General features: G+C 41.7%; 1 protein-coding gene across 1 annotated transcript in view; it reads left to right on the forward strand.

Moving 5' to 3' along the window:
- Positions 1-12,503, forward strand: part of SRPX (sushi repeat containing protein X-linked) — a 56,102-nt gene extending 43,599 nt beyond the window's left edge. Inside the window, exons 6-11 of the mRNA XM_086615456.1 lie at positions 4,844-4,970; positions 6,917-7,038; positions 7,721-7,900; positions 8,348-8,481; positions 9,796-9,917; positions 12,323-12,503. Coding sequence (XP_086471582.1) covers positions 4,844-4,970; positions 6,917-7,038; positions 7,721-7,900; positions 8,348-8,481; positions 9,796-9,917; positions 12,323-12,503 — 866 coding nt within the window. The remainder of the gene's footprint in view (positions 1-4,843; positions 4,971-6,916; positions 7,039-7,720; positions 7,901-8,347; positions 8,482-9,795; positions 9,918-12,322) is intronic.
- Positions 12,504-18,491: the final 5,988 nt, after the last annotated feature.

Below are 18,491 nucleotides of genomic sequence, written 5' to 3' on the forward strand. Positions count from 1 at the left end.
TAAGTTCTGGTAATACACCAAGTATGGAGAAGACCCCTTCAAAATTTGTGTGCACACAGTTCCTATATGCAAATAGCGAGTTATGCAGTTAGCAAACTGATTAATAAGGTAATCAGTAAAATAAGGTAGGATAGAGATTTTTTTGTGACCAGACATGCCCCTAACAGTATAATGCGGTTTGCAATTAACACATATTCCTTACTGTAGTTGAGTAGTTACAGAAGGGTCAACAGTGAACTGCAGCCTACGAAAGCTTACCAGTGGCCAGGGGAGAACTGGCTGAATGGCTCACTTTCAGCTGAGGAGTAAAATTAAGGTGAGGGGACCAATGAAATACAAAAGCAAAGAGGCTGGTTTCTTTCTTACTTTAGCATATATAAGCAATTAGATGCACTGTGCACAGCAGGGATGTTATGTGTGATTGTGGGCACAGACTGGTAAAGTTCATGTCATTGTGAATAGGTAGGGAAGTGGTCTGGGGACACTGCAGTTATTAGTATCAAGTATGAAAACATTACTGCAGACCTGAATTTATAATCCTCTTGAAAACAAGGGGCTTTACTCTACCCTTTTGTACTGCAGTTGCACTGCTTAGCATTTCTGCACAAAACTATGTGGGGTTCAAAGTGCAGTAGTGAATATCCATGTAGGAAAGCCATCAGGCTAACGTCATTGCTGAAACACGTATTCATTAAGAGGGTGGGAAAAGGATATTTTTTGTAATTTAAGAAAATGAGGTATGTTTTAGTAGTCGCTTACAGAAGCCCTTACAGATCATGAGTATTCTGGCCTAACAAAGCAGCCTATCTGTTCCCTGTCGCCCTCTTGTAAGAGAAAGGATATCCTTCAAGTTGCTGAAATACCTTTGATTAAAAAAGATCAACATATAGCTGGTTTTTGTTATCAGTCAGCTAAAAATGCCAATACTCACTTTCCATTAGATCCTTAATGCACTGTAACATAGATTGAAATAGATATTTTCCTCCAGAAGATTGAAAAGTGTCACCATCTTTTCTTCTATAGAGGTTTCATTTTCCTGCTGATTGTGTAACAGAGGTTGTGGTAAATGGCTGTCACCATGCTAAGTCATCCTTTTGTCACATCCTAAGACTGCACTGATAGGTAGTTAACTAACAGCTTCCAACTACTGATGTCTGAAACAAGCTTTGTGCTCTGAGTCATTAATTATACAGGTCCTGGTAATGGATGTTTTGAAATACAGAGCAGTGCCTTGTGGGAGGAGGATGGGGAGAGCAGGACAATGTTTTTCATTCCCCTTTTATGATTTCCAGTCTCTCCATCTCTTTTTGCTTTTGACAAGACTAATGTTTTGAATTAACTTCCAGCCATCGTTTAATGTCATCAGCAATCAGTAATAACAGGATGTTTGTGTAGCAGCGGACCATTTACGTATCCCATATGGACTCTTGAATAAGCAAGCAGTGAGCATTCAGTACCATCCCTCTGTTCCTTTCCTGTTGCCATCCCAAATTCACAAGCAAATAAACATAAACCTTTAACAAACTATGAGAAATGCAGTTGACAAGCCTTTTAAATTTTGTTGAAATTGTTAATACGGCCAGTACCAGAAGTATGTTTAAATAAAAAATAAAAATAATCTAAAATCTATTTGAAATCTTAGCATTTTTCTCCACAAAGCTCAAAAGGCTGCTTTAAAATTCAGTATTCCCCTGCTGACCTCCTGATGCCATGTCTGCACTGCCGCTTCCCGCATGGAGCCAGTGTACCAGTTGCTGCTGCCAAGTAACCAAGAAAAGTTACAACTTAGAAGAATGTAAGAGAAGTAGCTGAGCAGTGCCAGTTTTCGACTGAAAACTCAAGTTTCCCTGCCCATGATGTAAACTTTGCAGGTGAGATTCACCTGTTTAATACATAGCCCTGATAAACAGCTTAAATAAATCCGCTTAGCTTTTCATCGGTCTTTTGGTAGCAACACTGTAGTAAAAGCTTAAGACCAGCTGTACAGGGTCAGACACCTTGCAGCACGTCCTGGCTCCGACTCTGGCCGGGAATACTTAATAAGCAAGAATGCCTGACAATCCGGCACTTACAGGATGATTTTTCACTCTGATAAAATCTCCCCAGAAGTCAGAAGTCTTGTGGGTTCCTCCATTGGGGTTTGTTTTGGAACCAGTTTAGTTTTCTAACCTGCCCCTGGACACCTTGCTCACATCAAACCTTTTATTGGAGGTTTTTGCAGGGGAGGTTATGTGTCAGTTTTGTCACTTGTGCGTTTGTCTGCATGTTCTCTGGTGACCTTCTCTGCATTTAAATGGGCTGGGTTTTTTACACCTGTCTTCCTTCTGCCAAGCTGTGACCAAGGTGCTTAATACGCTGTAGATTGGCTGCAATTTTGTACAAGGGCACGAGGAAAAAGACCTGAGCGCGGTTTGGTTTAATGCGTCTCAGTGGCCACTGCAGTTAAAGAGCAGCTTTGGTAGACAGCTCCTTTCTCTTGGTCCATTTTGAAGCAGAGCTATTCTGGTGGGGTTCGTTTAGTGCCTGCTGAATGCTAAGAGGCATCTGAAATGACCAAAGAAAATACCCTTTCCAGGAATTTTTAAGTCTGGCTAAAAAGGCTGCCTGGCCCCTGGGTGCTTGGTGAGTTGGTTCCCGCAGTAACCATATTGTTTGTCTTTACTATGTGGAAGTCCAAGTCAGTTCATACCAACCAGTCTTCTCTGCACTAAATAGCATAATGAGCTTTCTGATTAATTAAGTGCTTAAAACACTGTGTCCTTAAATGCCATTCTGTCTTTTATTCTAGCATTACATTTATTTAACGTATACTGTCCATAGCACAGGGGTGAGCTGTCACCACAGTAAACAAACCAGAGCCAGAAGCAGCCTTGGTGAGACCGAGTTATTTCCTACCCTAATTCAGCTACACTGGGGGAGTCACTGAACACAAAGTAGTTTTGTAGAGGAGAGCAGAGCTCTCACTGGCTGTGTTGTGAGCAGGTTTCCACACATAATGGGAAGGTATGCTAAAAATAAGGGAGTAAGAAACATGAGGAAAGGAGACAAAGTGCTTCCTACAGCCAGAGTGGATGCTTGAAAATCCTGCTCACTTGTGTACTGCAGCAGATGAGGGAAGGAGGAGTGAAAGACCTCAAAAAGTTAAAGAAGCTGTAAAGAAGAACTAAGTGCCTTATGTATCTTTAGTGAAGGGTCTTCTTGTAAAGTACAGGAAGCTTCAAAAGCTCTTTGAAGAATTCTGCTGTTCATTTGTGATTGCTCCACTCCCTCCAGTGGGAACTCAGTCTTGCTAGCTTCACCTTCTAGTAGGATCTAGAAAGAAATCAAAGGCTATCCTCCCAACACTATAGGAAGATACATTTTTTTTCATTGTTTATTTACAAAAAAAAAAACAAAAAACGCAAAAATAAGAATTTGTGTAAGGCAATTTGCAATATTAGTGTTTTCTCAATAGCTTTGGTATGACACTTACTTACCTATGCCTCCCCCACTCCCTCCTGTGCAAAATTAGGAGCTTTTCCTATGGAAGTGCCTCACAAAGCTGCGGTGTTTGGGCTTGGAGGAAAACTCTTACAGAAGAAGCAGAGATAAGCCAGTTTTCAAGAAGAGTCCCAGGCTCTTGGAATACCATTAGAAGTTTGAAGGGGCTATAGCAAGGCTGCACTTGCCCTTGTTAAACTGGTACAAAACATTGTGTGTTGCTTGTAGAATATAGGATCTATGAAATTATTTTGTATATTTGATGCTTTTTATAAAGACCTACACCTTTTCTTATTGCTATTTTTTTTGACAGAAATCCAGATTGTACTCTTTGTATCTGCCTTGCAAATGAAAAGACAAGGCCTGCCACCCCTTAAATTTCAGCAGCACTTTAGGGATTGTTTTCTATTTGCAGATAAAGAGCAATCCTGTCTCTGTGTTCATTTTTAAAGCTGGTATATGACTCCATGGATTTAGACTTCATTGAGGATATAACCCAAGAGATGGTAAAAAACCCTGAGACTAAGCTATTAAAGATAGGGTTTTTTTAATCAATAATTGTGATGGTGTTTGGACTTGGTTCACCCATGTGTTTCTGCTATGCAGGCAGGATTGGTAACAGAAGCAGCTGAAGATGTGTAACTGTGCCCTCCATCAGGGTCTTTTATCATCACCATTGTTCCTTTACTCCTGAATAATAGTCACAATGTTCTGGTAGTAGTTAAACAAGCTTTCAAAACTTACCTGGTTTACCTTTTTGTTTTATTACTTGTAAGGCATTGTTAAAAGAATTACTTGAAAAAAATCAAATGCAGCAGCAACTCCGTGCAAAATGACAATTTTGTCAATCTTCTGTTGTTTCTCTTTTCGCCATTGGTGCAGGAAAAATAACCAAGAATTTAACAGTAACATGCAAAGTTATCATATGGAGAGAGATTTATGTTCAGAGTGCTTTACGAATGTTCTTAATCACAATATCCACCACACAGATGACCAAAGAGAGGCAGAGCAGATAAACAGAAGGGTCGGGCTCCTCGGGTACAATCTTGGGTGTCCCTCCTTAGAGTTCAAAGCTAAATACAGTTAATTTGTAGACATTGCGTTTTAACTGGGGACTAGATAAAGAGAGTTATGATAACTACATTTTAATTAGTTTTTTACATTGGGAGGAGGCGTTGATCATTGCCATCTCTTACTCTTGCTACAAAAAGGTGAGAAGTACAGACTCTACTTGCCTTGCCTGGGATGGCTCCAGTGTTGAGGTGGTCCCAAATTACACTGACAACAGGGCAAGAGCTGTGGAGAAAACGCGTAGCTGTAACACGTGCACACGTGCCCACTTCTGTGACCTTTATTTCAACAGATACTGAACCTCCAAGAATCCAGTGCCCGAGCGTGAAGGAGAAAACTGCGGAGCCCAACAAGTTGACGGCCAGAGTGTTCTGGGACACCCCGGAGGGACGGGACACTGCTGATGGGATTCTGACAGAGTAGGTGCAAATCTGTACATGTTTGCATTTTCTCTTTTTTATTCCTGGGGTTCTTGGTTAGTAATTCAGCTGATGAGTGGCCAGGTACCCTTTCCCCTTGATTCATCCCAGATGCTTATTTATAGCTGTCACATGTCAATGGCCTGGAAAGAATTGCATGTTTAATTGAAAAATTAAAAGTTGACAAATTGTATCATTCCAGACCTGGCATGTAGAAGGGTAGCAGATTATTGTGGTTATTTTGGAGCTGATGGAATAAATTACAATAGCATTTTGACTGCACCTGTGAAATTTTCCAGAGCTGCTTTGTGGGTCTCACGTACAAGTTTTCTTGCAGCAAGTACCTTTTATACATAACAATGGAAACATAATAGTGCATTGGAGGTAGCAGCAGAGGCAATTCTGACTGTCTTAAAAAAAAACAAGACGAACTGTCACAAAACTATCTGCAATCATCTTTAGGTTCCTTCCTGGAGTAGTGCTGAGCACTGATGTCACAGTGTTCTGCAGTTACTCTCATTTGAAACTTAGGGAGCTTTAAACATTGGATTTAAACTTAACAGTTTCTTCAAAATTTTGTTGTCAATTTTTATGATTTCACAATCACATTTTCCAGAAGAGCAAGGTGCACTTGTGATGGTACCACTGTCTCTGATTTTCCCATCTTTATCATGCAGGATTTATGGCAGTCTGTCTAGATTATTGTAATGGAAAGAGCATAAAAAATCTGCTTTTTTCATTAAGCAAGTTACAACTTTTAACTCTGTATTAATGTACTGGTTAAGCTTAAAATCTCAAAGTTATAAGCTTAAAGATGTTTACAGTTCTATGTGGATACCAAAAAGCTATTGAAAGACAGTAACATTGTCTTTTTGTTGTTACAGTTTAAATAACATCAGAAAAAAGAATTCATTAAACAATTAAAACCAATATTGCTGTTAAGGTCTAATATGATACTTCTATGGCAATTAACAGCACCAAAAAAAAAAAAAAAAAGCCTGATAAAACTTTTGAAAACTATCACAATAAAGACATTCCAAAGTCTTTCTTATGAAATAATGTCTAGCAGGCAAAAAAAAAAAAAAGGGGATTATCCCGTATAGACCTTGTCATATGAGTAACTGTTCCCAGCTCTGAAAAGGCTAGCTGTTGAATCTGTGGAAGCTTTTCCATAAATTTAAACTGTGATGTTTTATGGAGTGTACAGTGCTTTCCTTAAATGCAGTGGGTCCTGCAGTCCCGTGAGAATGCAAGCCTTCCCGTTACATGGAACACTGCTCAACCTCATTGCTTCAGTACTGAGGTTACATTTAACACGTCTGAATTCTCCTGACACATTTGCAGGACAGGAACAAGTTCCAGGTGAAAACGCTGCTGTGGATCATCACACCATTCTGCTGCGACAATAAATCTTGCTTTCTATTCCATTTTCGTACATTATTATAATCACAGGAGCAGTGCAGAGCAGCCAGATGGGGTATGTCCCCATTGTAAGAGACTGGAAGTTTTCTTACGCTCTGCTGGCTCTGGATTATGCTGCAGCCCTAACGGTGGGTTATTCACGATACAAAATGAGTGAGGATCAATCTCAATTTTTCTTTCTGTAAGGAAAAGGAAGCTTGAGGTCCTTTGGGCATGGAGTGATGCTTGGCTACACTATGGATTGTCCTTTAGGAAGTGAGCAGGCCCTGCCTGGTCTGTCTCCCTTGTGTCAGCAGAGTGAGACCCTTTTGTATGAATCCAGGGTGGGCTGTTGGTAGCAAATTTGAATACTCTGGTCTCAGCTGTCCAGCTTCTTCCTTTGCTTACTATCAGTCTTGAGTCACGTAGTGCAGCTGGACTATCTTAGTATGCCAAACCTTCATTCTTCAGGCTTTTACAGCATTGTCAGCAGGAAAATACTGATGAATTTACGAATGTCTGTCCCATTTTATCTCTTGTTCTAGTGTTATTTTGAAAGGCCTGCCACCAGGGTCGCATTTTCCAGAAGGTGACCACAAAATCCAATATACCGTGTATGACAGAGCTGAAAACAAAGGCACTTGCAAATTTCTTGTTAAAGTCAGAGGTAAGAATGATGTTTTACCCTGTATGAATAGAGTCACTGATTTGCATCTGGCTCAGTAGGCAGTTTGAGCAATGTCCTCATTTCTATATTTGTCTGCATATGTATGTGTATATAAACTGTATGTTGATGCTGAAAGGGAGAACACCATCTTGCTCAAGCCCCTGGGGCCAGGCCTACATCAGGGTGGGTGGCTGGCACTCTGCACGTCGGGGAAGAGCTTCATATGATTGGTCCTGCCTCCAGCTCTGCAGCCCTTCCCTGTTGCTGGCTTCTCCCTGATACTTAGCTTGTGAGCTGCTGAAACAAGTACGCAAAGGCATTTTTTCAGCTGTGACTCACATCTGCCAAGCAGGGCTGCCCTTTCACAAGTCCAGATCTTGAAATCTGGAGTTGAATATACAGAGATGAAACCTGTAGGTTTCAGCTTCAGCTCTATTTGTGCTCCATGAACTTTTGTCACTGTGTACACATCTATACATCTGTATCATTTTAGTTTACGTATTAGTTGAGGGGCTTTTTTTTGGTTGGCTGGTGGTTTTAAATACATGACTCCAATAATATAGAAAGCAAACAGAAAAACGTCTTTTACATTGGTATTCCACTGGCCAGGCTACCCTAATAATAAACCAGGTGATTCATGCCTTGGTTTTGGTTTTTTTTTTTTCCTTCCTTTTGCTTCAAGTCAGGCGCTGTGTGAAATTAAATGCCCCAGATAATGGCTACATCAAGTGTTCAGGTGATGGAAATAACTATGGTGCTACATGCGAGTTCTCCTGCATTGGTGGCTACGAGCTGCAAGGAAGCCCAGCTAGAGTATGCCAGTACAATTTGGGGTGGTCAGGAGTGGAGCCAACCTGTGCACGTAAGTGAGTATTTCACCACTTTGCTGGAAGGACTGCCAGATGAATGGTTCTCGTGGCAGCGAGAATTTGGGAAGGAGGTGTGGGGTGGAATACAGCTGCAAACTTTAATGCCCTAGAGGTAAGAAACTTAACATCTTTGTCTCCTCTGCCAGTTTGCACTTAGAGCTGAAGCCTTTGCCACCTTTGGCTGCTCTTTCCTAGGATGATGATGGTACCTCACAACTGATAGTGTTTTAGCCCAAAGCTCTCTACAAAATTTCACATTTTGGAGTCAATCCATCTTGCAAGCCAGAACAGCTTAAGATAAAATTGGGCAGTATTTCACCCATATCTTCTTTATTATTCTCTTGTTCCTGTGCTTCTGCTGTCCAGCAGTTTGTGCTTTTAGAAATAAATAGATCTGTTTTCAGTATGCTCTATAACTTTCGTTTTAAATTTAATTCTAGCTATGAATATTAATGTGAATGTGAGGACTGCAGCTGCACTTCTGGATCAATTTTATGAGAAGCGGAGACTGCTAATTATTTCAACTCCTACTGCAGCCAACTTCTTCTACAGGATGCAGTTGGGAATGCTGCAGGTAAAACACAGTTTGAGAGGAGGGTGCAACTATTGTTTTTCTTTAAAGAAAGACACAAGAAGACAAGCTGCACTTTTTGTGCAATATAACAGCCAGATCCTCCAGTGGCTGCAATATAATTGCTGAAGTTTGCAGATTTCTATCAAACAGTGGTTCTGGATTAATCCTTTTTACATGGGTTTGAGTTTAAATATCTCCCCAGTCTCTAATTCAGCTCCGTTCTGCATTGTGCTGCCTCTGAATGACAAGTCACTGAATCTCAGGCAGTTCTGGCCTCTTCTATCCTCCCCGTATTAATTTAATATTAACTTTTGCTCAATAATAATTCTCTAACTCAACTCCTGAAGAAGCTGAAAAAACCACCATCCAGCACTTCAGTGGTTGCACTTCATGCAAACCAGTCTTACAGACTTTGTAACTACAGCGCAAGGAAGTGTGAATGGCTTCAGAAACAACCAGTGCACCAGCAAACAAAAGGCTGGAGACTCAGCATAGAAGTCATCCAGAGTGCTGGAGTATTTTGTTTTAAAAAAAAACACAAACAAAACACTTCTGATAATTGTCCTTCTTATGTGTTGTAAAGGTGATGCTCTTGTTGGGTTCTTGCTAGACTTACGGTTGTATGTCAGGGAAAGAAGTCAGTCTTGTATTTTTTCATTGAAGCAAGTGCTTGTATCTTGTTTCTTTTCCCACAACTGTAACAAAATTCAGTATGACTAGTCATTGGAATATGAACATGATAATGTTTGTACCTGCTGGCTTAAGTAACAGTTATATTTTTTAAAAAAAAGAAAGGTTTGTCTTTTCCTCTGTTAGGTTAACATTGCAAGAAAATTCAATATGTTGATCAAAATGAAGTAGTTTAAAATACAAAATTTAAATGGCCATAGTACTTCTGCCACTGCTTGACAGCAGTCGAACAAGTTGGCATGAAAGAAAACTTTCTGGAGTCAACTTACATTTCGCATACCTTGCTTTGATTGCCAAATTAGATTACTGGCACGATGCTTAATACGCTGGCATCTTTTTGTGTCATTACAAAAACAAGTTTATATTTCTCCTAGGTGGTCCCTGTGTGGTGGTGTTCTTAGAGTAGCTAAGAATCTGTTATTTGACATCCCCTGGAGTCATGAGGCTCTAGTTCTTTGCAGTGAGAATTAGAGACACTTCAAAGTATGCCCTTATTTCAGTTTAAATCATCTCACTAACATAAGATGATTGAACTCTTTATGAACACTCGCTGCACGATCAGAACAAGCCCCCTGTTCTCTCACTGATAACTAACACACCTCTCTCTTCTTTTAACCCTTCCAGCCAGCACAGTGTGGTTTAGACCTGCGACACGTTACCGTAGTTGAATTGGTTGGTATCTTCCCAGCACAGATAGGAAGAATAGGCGTAAAGCTGCTGCCCCCGTCACTTGCCCTGCAACTCAGGTAAAGTAAGCTCTCACTACTGTTGTGTTTGCACCTTAGAATGTATGATGTATTACTTTCGCTTCCCTGCCTCTTATTCTCTAAATATACATATTCTACTGTAATGTACATAGCTAGACCTTAGAAGATAAGGTTGATGAGAAATTTTTGGATTAATTTGCTCCCTGTCTGTGGCAATAGCTACTGCAAATTCATGGGCGTTTGGTATTTATGAAATTAAGTGCATAGACTTAGCTTATGTCTCATTTAAATGGGGGCTGTGATCCATTTCAATGTGAAACAAGCTGAAGTCTATGTCACTCTTTCAAGTGCTATGTCTTCCTTGCCCCTGTGCCCAAACTGAGTGAGTTTCTGAGTTCACGTGAACTCCCTGTGTGTCCCTTTGATCATGTTGTAAGTCTCTATTTTTGGGTGCTGCTATTCAAAACACTTCAGGTATGTCTGTATTTGTGCTGGAGCTGGTCTGATGCAGTCGTGACAGGCCACAATCACTTTGCAAGGACAGCTCTGGAGAGGCTGCCAGCGCAGCCCCCAACGGCAGCGACAGCTCCTCTTCTCTGCGGTGCTGCTGGTGGTTGTGGCCAGGCCAGAAGGGGAAGCGGTGGTGGCTCTTTGAAGTCCCACATGTAGAAATGATATGAGCAGTATTTCAAAGGGGAAGTGATCTCAGCCTCCCCAGCCTGACTACAACATTCAGCAGTTTTACAGAGGTGCCTAAACTGTTTTGATTTGGTTTTAGACTGGCAGGGGGTTGGTTTTCACTTGAAAGGGAGACTTCAAGTGCCAGCATTTCCTAAGGACAGGAGGACTACAAGAGCCAGAAGTGAAGGCTGGGGTGGCAGGGAAAGTAGTAGTTACTTAGGAAAAAAGTCTGGGAGCATTTTAGGCAACATCTTCTGTGATATGCCTGAGGAAATGGAGTGACTTTTAATTTAGGACAATAAAAAGCGCTGACAAGTCAGAGAAGTTTTTCTTTTGGATTGCAAAAAATAAACACATTTGTTTGCTATAAAAGGAAAAAGAGAGTACAAAGAGCTTCTCTTTACTAAAAGTACTTATACTTTTTCAAATAAATGTTGAAATGGTTTTCTTGTGGCTCTGTAGAAAATAATAAGCTCTGGTAACACCTCACTCCCTACCTCTCCCGCAACCTTTAATGGAGCTACATTTTGGAAATTGGTATGGTATAATCTGCCCTGCACTCATTGAAAGTTAGTTTTCCATTTGTTTTGTTTTTTTTTTCCTCTATTGTTAACTGCAGTGTGTGAATTATAGCATTCCAGTTCTGGAAGGCACTTAAATCAAAATGAAACAAACCCTTAAACATCTTCAATAAAGATGCTGTCCAGAATTGGCACTCAGTAATCTACTGAGCTCAAGTACCCTAGTTGACACTTCAGAAGGTTAGCATTTGGGTTTGTAGAAGGTAAGCGTTTTTCATAGGTGAGATGAGGCACAAGAGGAATATAGTTTCCTATCACCATAGCTTAGCTTCAAACTTTTAGTTTGAATTTAATAGCTAAGCTCCCTAATGGCAACAAGATGACACCTGGAGCACTCCAACTTGTTACAAGGCCCAGGAAGGTCAATTTTGATGCTTACCACCTTACTGAAATCCCCTACAGACCCTCTTCTTCATGGCAGCTTTCCTGTCCTGACATCATTCTGTCACAGCTGCCTGAATTTATTTTCCCCTCACCAATGATGTTGACTGACTGCATGTCTAAGGATCTTCTAGTTCATTACTCCTTCAAGCAAAAGATTAAAAGAGCACCAGGGATATACTTTTGTTACTGTCACACCTCCAGAGGAACTCAAATGACCCTTTTTACCACTTGGAAGGCAAGAGCTCCACCATGATTAGCGGTGGCTTTTGTTCCCCTAAATCAGAGTTACCACCAGGCAGGTGGTTATTATTAGGAAGCGATGGAAACTAACTCCAATAATTTTGTCCTGTCTCGTGGTATAAAACCACACTGAGGTTTTATACCATGTAGCAGCCAAGAAAGGGAATAGTCTACTTGTAACTCTTGTTCCATCGCCATGGTTTTCTTTAGGCAATGCAGATAGTACTTTTTCGCATCTCGTGTTTTTCCTCTCGTGATAGCAACAGGTAATGGCATGGGCTATACTGACAGTCAGAGGTCTGAGAAGAAAACAGAGCTGAGTGCAGTTACCTTGACCCTTCCCTAATGCAGAGGTACAGCCTGCAGCACATGCAGACACTTGCTCTCTCTCTGACACCTTGTCCTTACAGCCGAAACAAAGCAGACCCTGTACAGCCCCCTCTGACCATCCCCACCATCCTCAGCGTAGACCCGACAGACCGGTTCTGCCACTTATTTGTTTGAAGTGCCCAGGCGGTAGATGATGGGCTTTAACAAAAGGAGTTCCTTATTTTGCAGGCTGCTGCTGAGGATCCCCCATTACAATTTCAACATTGTGGTGATGGACAAGCATGGAATGGACAAGGAACGCTATCCTTTCCCAGCAACGCCAGCTGAGCTCTTTGCACTTATTGACAATTTTCCCTTAAGAAAAGAAGAGATGAAACTGCAAGCAGAAATTGGCCAGTCATGTCCCTAATTCAGGATTGCAGGGCTTGCAGTTGTCAGTGAATTATTTTTTTTTAATCCACGTAATTCTTCCCTTGGTGCTACACAAAGCATGGCTTTTTTAATCACTGATGTACAGATTTATTGTGTGTATTGTTAAGTCTGTCTGTCTGTGTAGCTACTCTGCATAGAAGTATGCATGATGCTTTTTTATACTTTCAGCCATGTTTAGAGAAATGTGCACATAGGATTACTACCCAATGGGATTTCATGTACAGACAGTGAAGAACGGAGGCATGTCTCCAGGAGTTTATTTTGGATTTTTCATTCAGTGTAAAATTGGGGTTTCTTTCTTACTAAGTCTTTTTATTAATAAAATATTGTTTTGCAAACAGATAGTTGTCCAAAATTCCTCTTGGAGATAAAAGTTGATCAATTAATTCAAAAGTTGGATCAAAATACCTCTCTGCAAACCATTATAACACAGACATAAGCCTCAGATTTAAAGTATACAAGCAACCCAGCAGTGTTTTTCAGTTCCACTAATAATATGGTTGATTACAGGCACAAAGCATAGGCCGAAGGCAACACAAGGACCTGTTTCCAGCAGCAGTGAGGAGGAAATAGCTGATAGCAGGAGTGTGGAAGTCATTGCCAGAAGGAATACAATAAAGGAACAGTGAGCAGTGTAGAAGATGGGCAGTAATTACTAAAGGCCACGTACTGCAGTGCTTGATAGAAAAATATGCTCTTACCTGGTATGCTTCTGCTTCTGGCTTTTTGTGTCCAACAGACTTAAGAGTAACAGATTTCTTTCCCCACTTCATCTGGGAGACAGACTAGGCTGTTGATTTGATGCGAGGGAAACATCACCGCAGGGAAACTTTAGCAAGGATTTGTCATTTCTAGATCTGTGAAAAATACTTGTTTGCAAGTCATCACTTACAATTTAACAAAAAAGCTCCCTGGACAGTGAAAAGTGTTGAGGGGCAATCAAAAAAGGAAGTTTTCTATTGTTTTATTACAGCCCACAATCTTGCTAATCCACTGCAAAGACTATACATCATGCATGAATAACATAAACATAAAAGGAGTGAAACTTGTGAGCTACAGCTTCAGGATCGGATGCGTAATTTGACATGCCCGAAAGCAGCACTCCAGTGCCTGTGCTGTTCATTCTTGCCACTCTGAGCACAGCCCTGTTTTTTCAGCCAAATGCTTGTTTGACTGTAAGGTAGATTGTTTAATTTTACACTCTGGTGTCAGCATCTTTAAAGCAATCCTTACCAGAATTCGGTCTCTCACACTCTCTGCAATTAGCAACTATCTATTTAAAAGGTTGCTCCTGCAAGTGAATTAATGAGGGAATGAATATGAAGAGAGGGAAGGTAGCCTTGACACTCGCTACCAAAAGCTAATTTGTGGACTGAAGCATGACAGCACCAAGAGTTGGGCAGGGGTGGGGGGTGTCTTCTGAACAGCACAGTCTGCTTCTGAGAGCGTTAGGAGACTTACTGAACACCCAAGAGTAGGTATGAAAGCATGGCACTGGCTGGTGATGACTGCCTGCAGTGCTGATGCCAAAAGCAAAGACCACCTGGATACACTCTGTACTCTGCAAGTCGTTGTGCCAGGTTTGCAAGGATGAGCAACTGGAGGGCAAGGAAGCCCTGACTGAGCTTTCTGAGTGTTGCCCTTAGGAGTCCGATGCAAGGACAGGATCGGTGACAAAAATCACAGAAATAGCCTTTCTGTTCCAGGCCTGGCCAAATCAAAAAGATTCAGTCTGGGACCCCCTACAGAGGAGCAAGGAAGATAAGAGCCAGCAATGCTGATGAACACAGCTGTACTTCCAAGTTGCCTTTCCTCTGCTGCCTGTCTAACACCTGTGGTGAAGAAAACTAGACATGGCTGGAACAGAGGCAGCCTGAGGACACATCCATGCACATTCTGCTGAGGCCACAGTTCTCTGGCTCAGGTGCTTGGTCATGCATATGCTTATAGCACGAACACACACAGGGGGACAGGTTTTTTTCCCCTCACTTTCAACATATAAAATCCACATCAACTGATTTCCAATGATTTAAATTTTTTTTAAAAAATATATCTCTAATGGCTCTGATTTTTCTACTGTATTGCTGCAATTCCAATCTGCTGCTGCTCCGTTTTGACTTAGGTACAGAATCAGTGCATCCAGCCATCTTTCATCACTGGGTGAACAAGAGTGAGGCTTTATGATTGCTGCAATCAGGAAAGTGATTGCAATCGCTAGGCTGTTACAGGAAATTGAATTAAGTGGAGGAGAGTGCATGAGTGATTGGATTACTAGTTCTACTCAGAGCATCTATTAAAGCCTTATGATTAAGAAAAGCTGTTCTTGATTAGTAATATAAGGTTTTTGGCATTTTCTGTTGTACATTTTTGTGGGGAGGAATGGAACACTGAAAAACATGTGCCATCTCTGTTTTGGAGTCAAAACGGCCTGCATGTATGGTATGCAGGGATGTGGCAGACTGGCTTTTTGGAAAAGGAGTGTTTGAACAAGGGACTTAGTATTTCTGGCTTTAGCCCAGCACTTATATATTCAAATAAACTCAAAATATTCAAATATATTCCAGTAATTCATGTTGTAGGCTTTTGGTCCCAGAGAAATAACGCTGCCTAAACAAGGTGCAGTATCTATGCTAGTGCACTTTTTTTCTTTTAACATTTAACAGAAAATTCAGCTCCCTCAAAATCGTGCAGGCTGGAGTCTTTATTGCACTACCAACATGGCTCTTCTTGCCATAGTTCTAATCCTACTACTACTGTTAAAATGTAAATCCTGTTTAAAACATGATTTTTAGTTGAGAGGATTAAAGGCTGTTTCCAAGCAGCAAGTCCTGCCGTGGGTCTTGTCCTTTCCATTCCCACCTCCAGGCTATTCATTGCTGGAGACGTGACAGATCACAGTGTGTGGATATAGCCACGGGCTGGAGGTTCCTACATCAATCTGGAGATACTGTTCAACTTTGAATATGAACCAAAAGACTTCGATCATTTTAGACCAGAAAAGAATTCGTGTTTCTGTCATGCAACATCTTTTGAAACAAAACTACTGGGATAAATTGTGCGAGGCAGCAATTTCTCACTAACACAAAACAGTTTTGTAAATGACCTAATTTTCCCCGCATCCTACCCAACAGTCCACCTAATTTGATGAGAATAACCCCTGCTATTACATACCTCCTCTATGGCTGCTGAGGACAGACAACATTGGAAGTTGCACATCCCTATTCTTGAAGTTCAAACCATCCCCTCTGGGACAGAAAGCGTCATGTTTTAATGAAAACACCAATGACCCTTACAGCTCTGCGCTAAATGACTGCAACATGCAGCTTCGTTACAGCTCAGTACTTACATAAGAGCATGAGTCAGACAGCCTAACATAATTAATTGAAACGCAGAGGCTAAAAAGTAACCTGAAGTGCATTTAAATACACTTAGGATCACAATCCACTTTTTAAATTGAGGTGGTGAAATAATGGCGCTTAGGCTGTGCAATCTCAGCGCCAGATCACCTCCAGCCACTCACCTCAGTCTCTGTTAATGCTGCACATCCGCGGGAAGGGAAGAGGGAGTCACTGCTTCACACCATCAGGAGATGGCACGGTTCCTCTTGACCATGTAGGTGCTGCCCGTTTCTCCCTCCCCACCTGTGGCTGGAGGATGTTTTTATGGCAGCTCGGTGAAGGGAAGAGTGGGAAAATGTTAGGAGACACTGGAAAGCAGAGAACATGGAGGCCACCTGGGCTAGAGGAGCCAGTGAGGATGCTGGCATTTGTGGGTAGCACATGCATTTCTCTGGCCTCTTCCAAGCAGTGATCCAACTGCTGCATGCTCTGTAAAATGCAAGGGAAATAAATGGGATAACCAGCATCCATGCAGAATGTGCTAGCGCGTATGTAGTCACCGCCATATCTCCCATTGCCACCCATGAGCGCAGAAAGTAACCATGACCTGAACTTCAGTAATTAGGTTGGCCCATACTTCAAATTCGTAACGCTGTGAACATACAGAATCCCAGAATGTCAGGGATTGGAAGGGACCTCAAAGGATCATCTAGTCCAATCCCCCTGCCGGGGCAGGACCACCTAGTTCAGATCACACAGGAACGCGTCCAGGTGGGTTTGGAACATCTCCAGAGAAGGAGACTCCACAATCTCTCTGGGCAGCCTGTTCCAGTGCTCTGTTCCCCTTACTGGGAAGAAGTTCTTCCTCATGTTTAAGCAGAACCTCCTGTGTTCCAGCTTAGATCCATTTCCCCTTGTCCTATCATTGGAAGGGGATGTCCTATCATCCCCCAAAGAGAAGGGGAGGAGAGACTGCAGTTCAATCATACAGAAGTTACAGAGGTGTCTTCCAGACCCCCGAGCAAATCCTTAAGGACAGTCCCAAGCAAAGGTGCAAGGAGCAGAAGAATGGCAGGAGGGCTCTTCCCCACCTGCAGCAGCCTTCCAGTTCATGGGTGTTTGACCTCCCATCCCCATGAAGGCTAGAACCAGCATGGAGACAAATGAGACAGGAGTGGTGCAAGGGCAAAGGAGCCAGCTGCTTGTGCCCACATCACACCGAGAGACCCGTGAACCCCACTGAAGTGGTCCCCCCTTCACCTGGCTGCAGGAGCTCAATGCACGGAGCCAGAATGTCAAACCACTGCCAAGCCAGGAGAAGTGAGCACAAGCCCAGTGTCCTGCAGTGTTATGTACCTCCTAGTTTCTCAGACAGTCGGGACAGCAAGACACAAAAACCCAGGGAACTGGAGAACCAAGAGAAGATGCAAGACGGCCTTCAGCTCTGAGAGGAAAGTTGAAGTGAACGTGACTCAGCTGAAGTATAAATTGAGTGGTCGGATGCTTTTTGTTTTTTCTTTAAAAAAGAGTAAAAAGAAATTAGGACCACTAATTACAGAAAAGCTGCATTTTGAACATACCTGGATTTTCAGGTGGGCAGGACCTTAAACTAGGGAAGAGGTAGGAGATTCAGAGATGGATGGGAGGACCATGCAGGGTTAAGGCACATGTAAAATAATTCTCTAGCAAGGGGGAAAAGAACGCTGCTTTTCTCTTCTTCTTAGAATTACATGTTAAAAAGAAAACAGGGTTAATCTTTATGAAATAAAAATTAGCTTAAAACCACATAAAGTGTAGAAATTAAGACGAACAAAAACAGCAGAGAGGGAATGTCAATGAAGTTCCATCTCTGATGACATGCCAGGCCTCTCGCGTTATTCAGCACATAGTGATGTCTTCACCTCAGTGAGATAATATGGGATATTCCTGGGATACATACTTATAGTTTGATGTAATGCATTTTAGGAGAGACAAGGACACAGCAACATTTCAGTATTTTAATTTAAAAGATAGAACAGTAATCTTGACAACAGCTGCAAATGTATTACCAGCCACCTTTGTCCACAAAACTGAAGGTTCAGTGCAACAGTACAATAATGTTCTAGGCAGGAAACATTTTATTTTGTCTAAATTTGGGCAGAACTTAACATACTGCAGTGCCATTTACTGCTACGGCTGTTCACGTCCAGCGGAATAATTAAACAAATAGCTAGCAACAGATTTTAAGCAGAACAAAGGCAGAATGAGGGATACATGACATTTTCTAATTGCTGCTACAAATGACTACATTTGGCTTTAGGCAAACCTCAACAATTAGAACTATCCTCAAAAATGCACACCAAGCTCTCAGGAGCAGTAGCACACAGCCATAGAGATGTTATCGCCGCAAGGCAGAACTGTTGAAATAACTAATCTAAATAAAGGGCCAAGATGCAGCAGGGGCGAGTTTCAAAACAACCTGAAAAAACACCTAAAAATAACTTCAGATTCACCTTCCAGTGTCAGTGCCAATATACACAGTATAAATAACACTGTATTATTACCACTTATCAAACACCATTTGCAAACATGAAAACACCAGGCAGGAAATCCACGGGACACAGTGGTAAGGTTCTGCTAGTGTGCTT

This window comes from Tauraco erythrolophus, chromosome 1 (genome assembly GCF_009769465.1).
Source record: "Tauraco erythrolophus isolate bTauEry1 chromosome 1, bTauEry1.pri, whole genome shotgun sequence".
NCBI lineage: Eukaryota > Metazoa > Chordata > Aves > Musophagiformes > Musophagidae > Tauraco > Tauraco erythrolophus.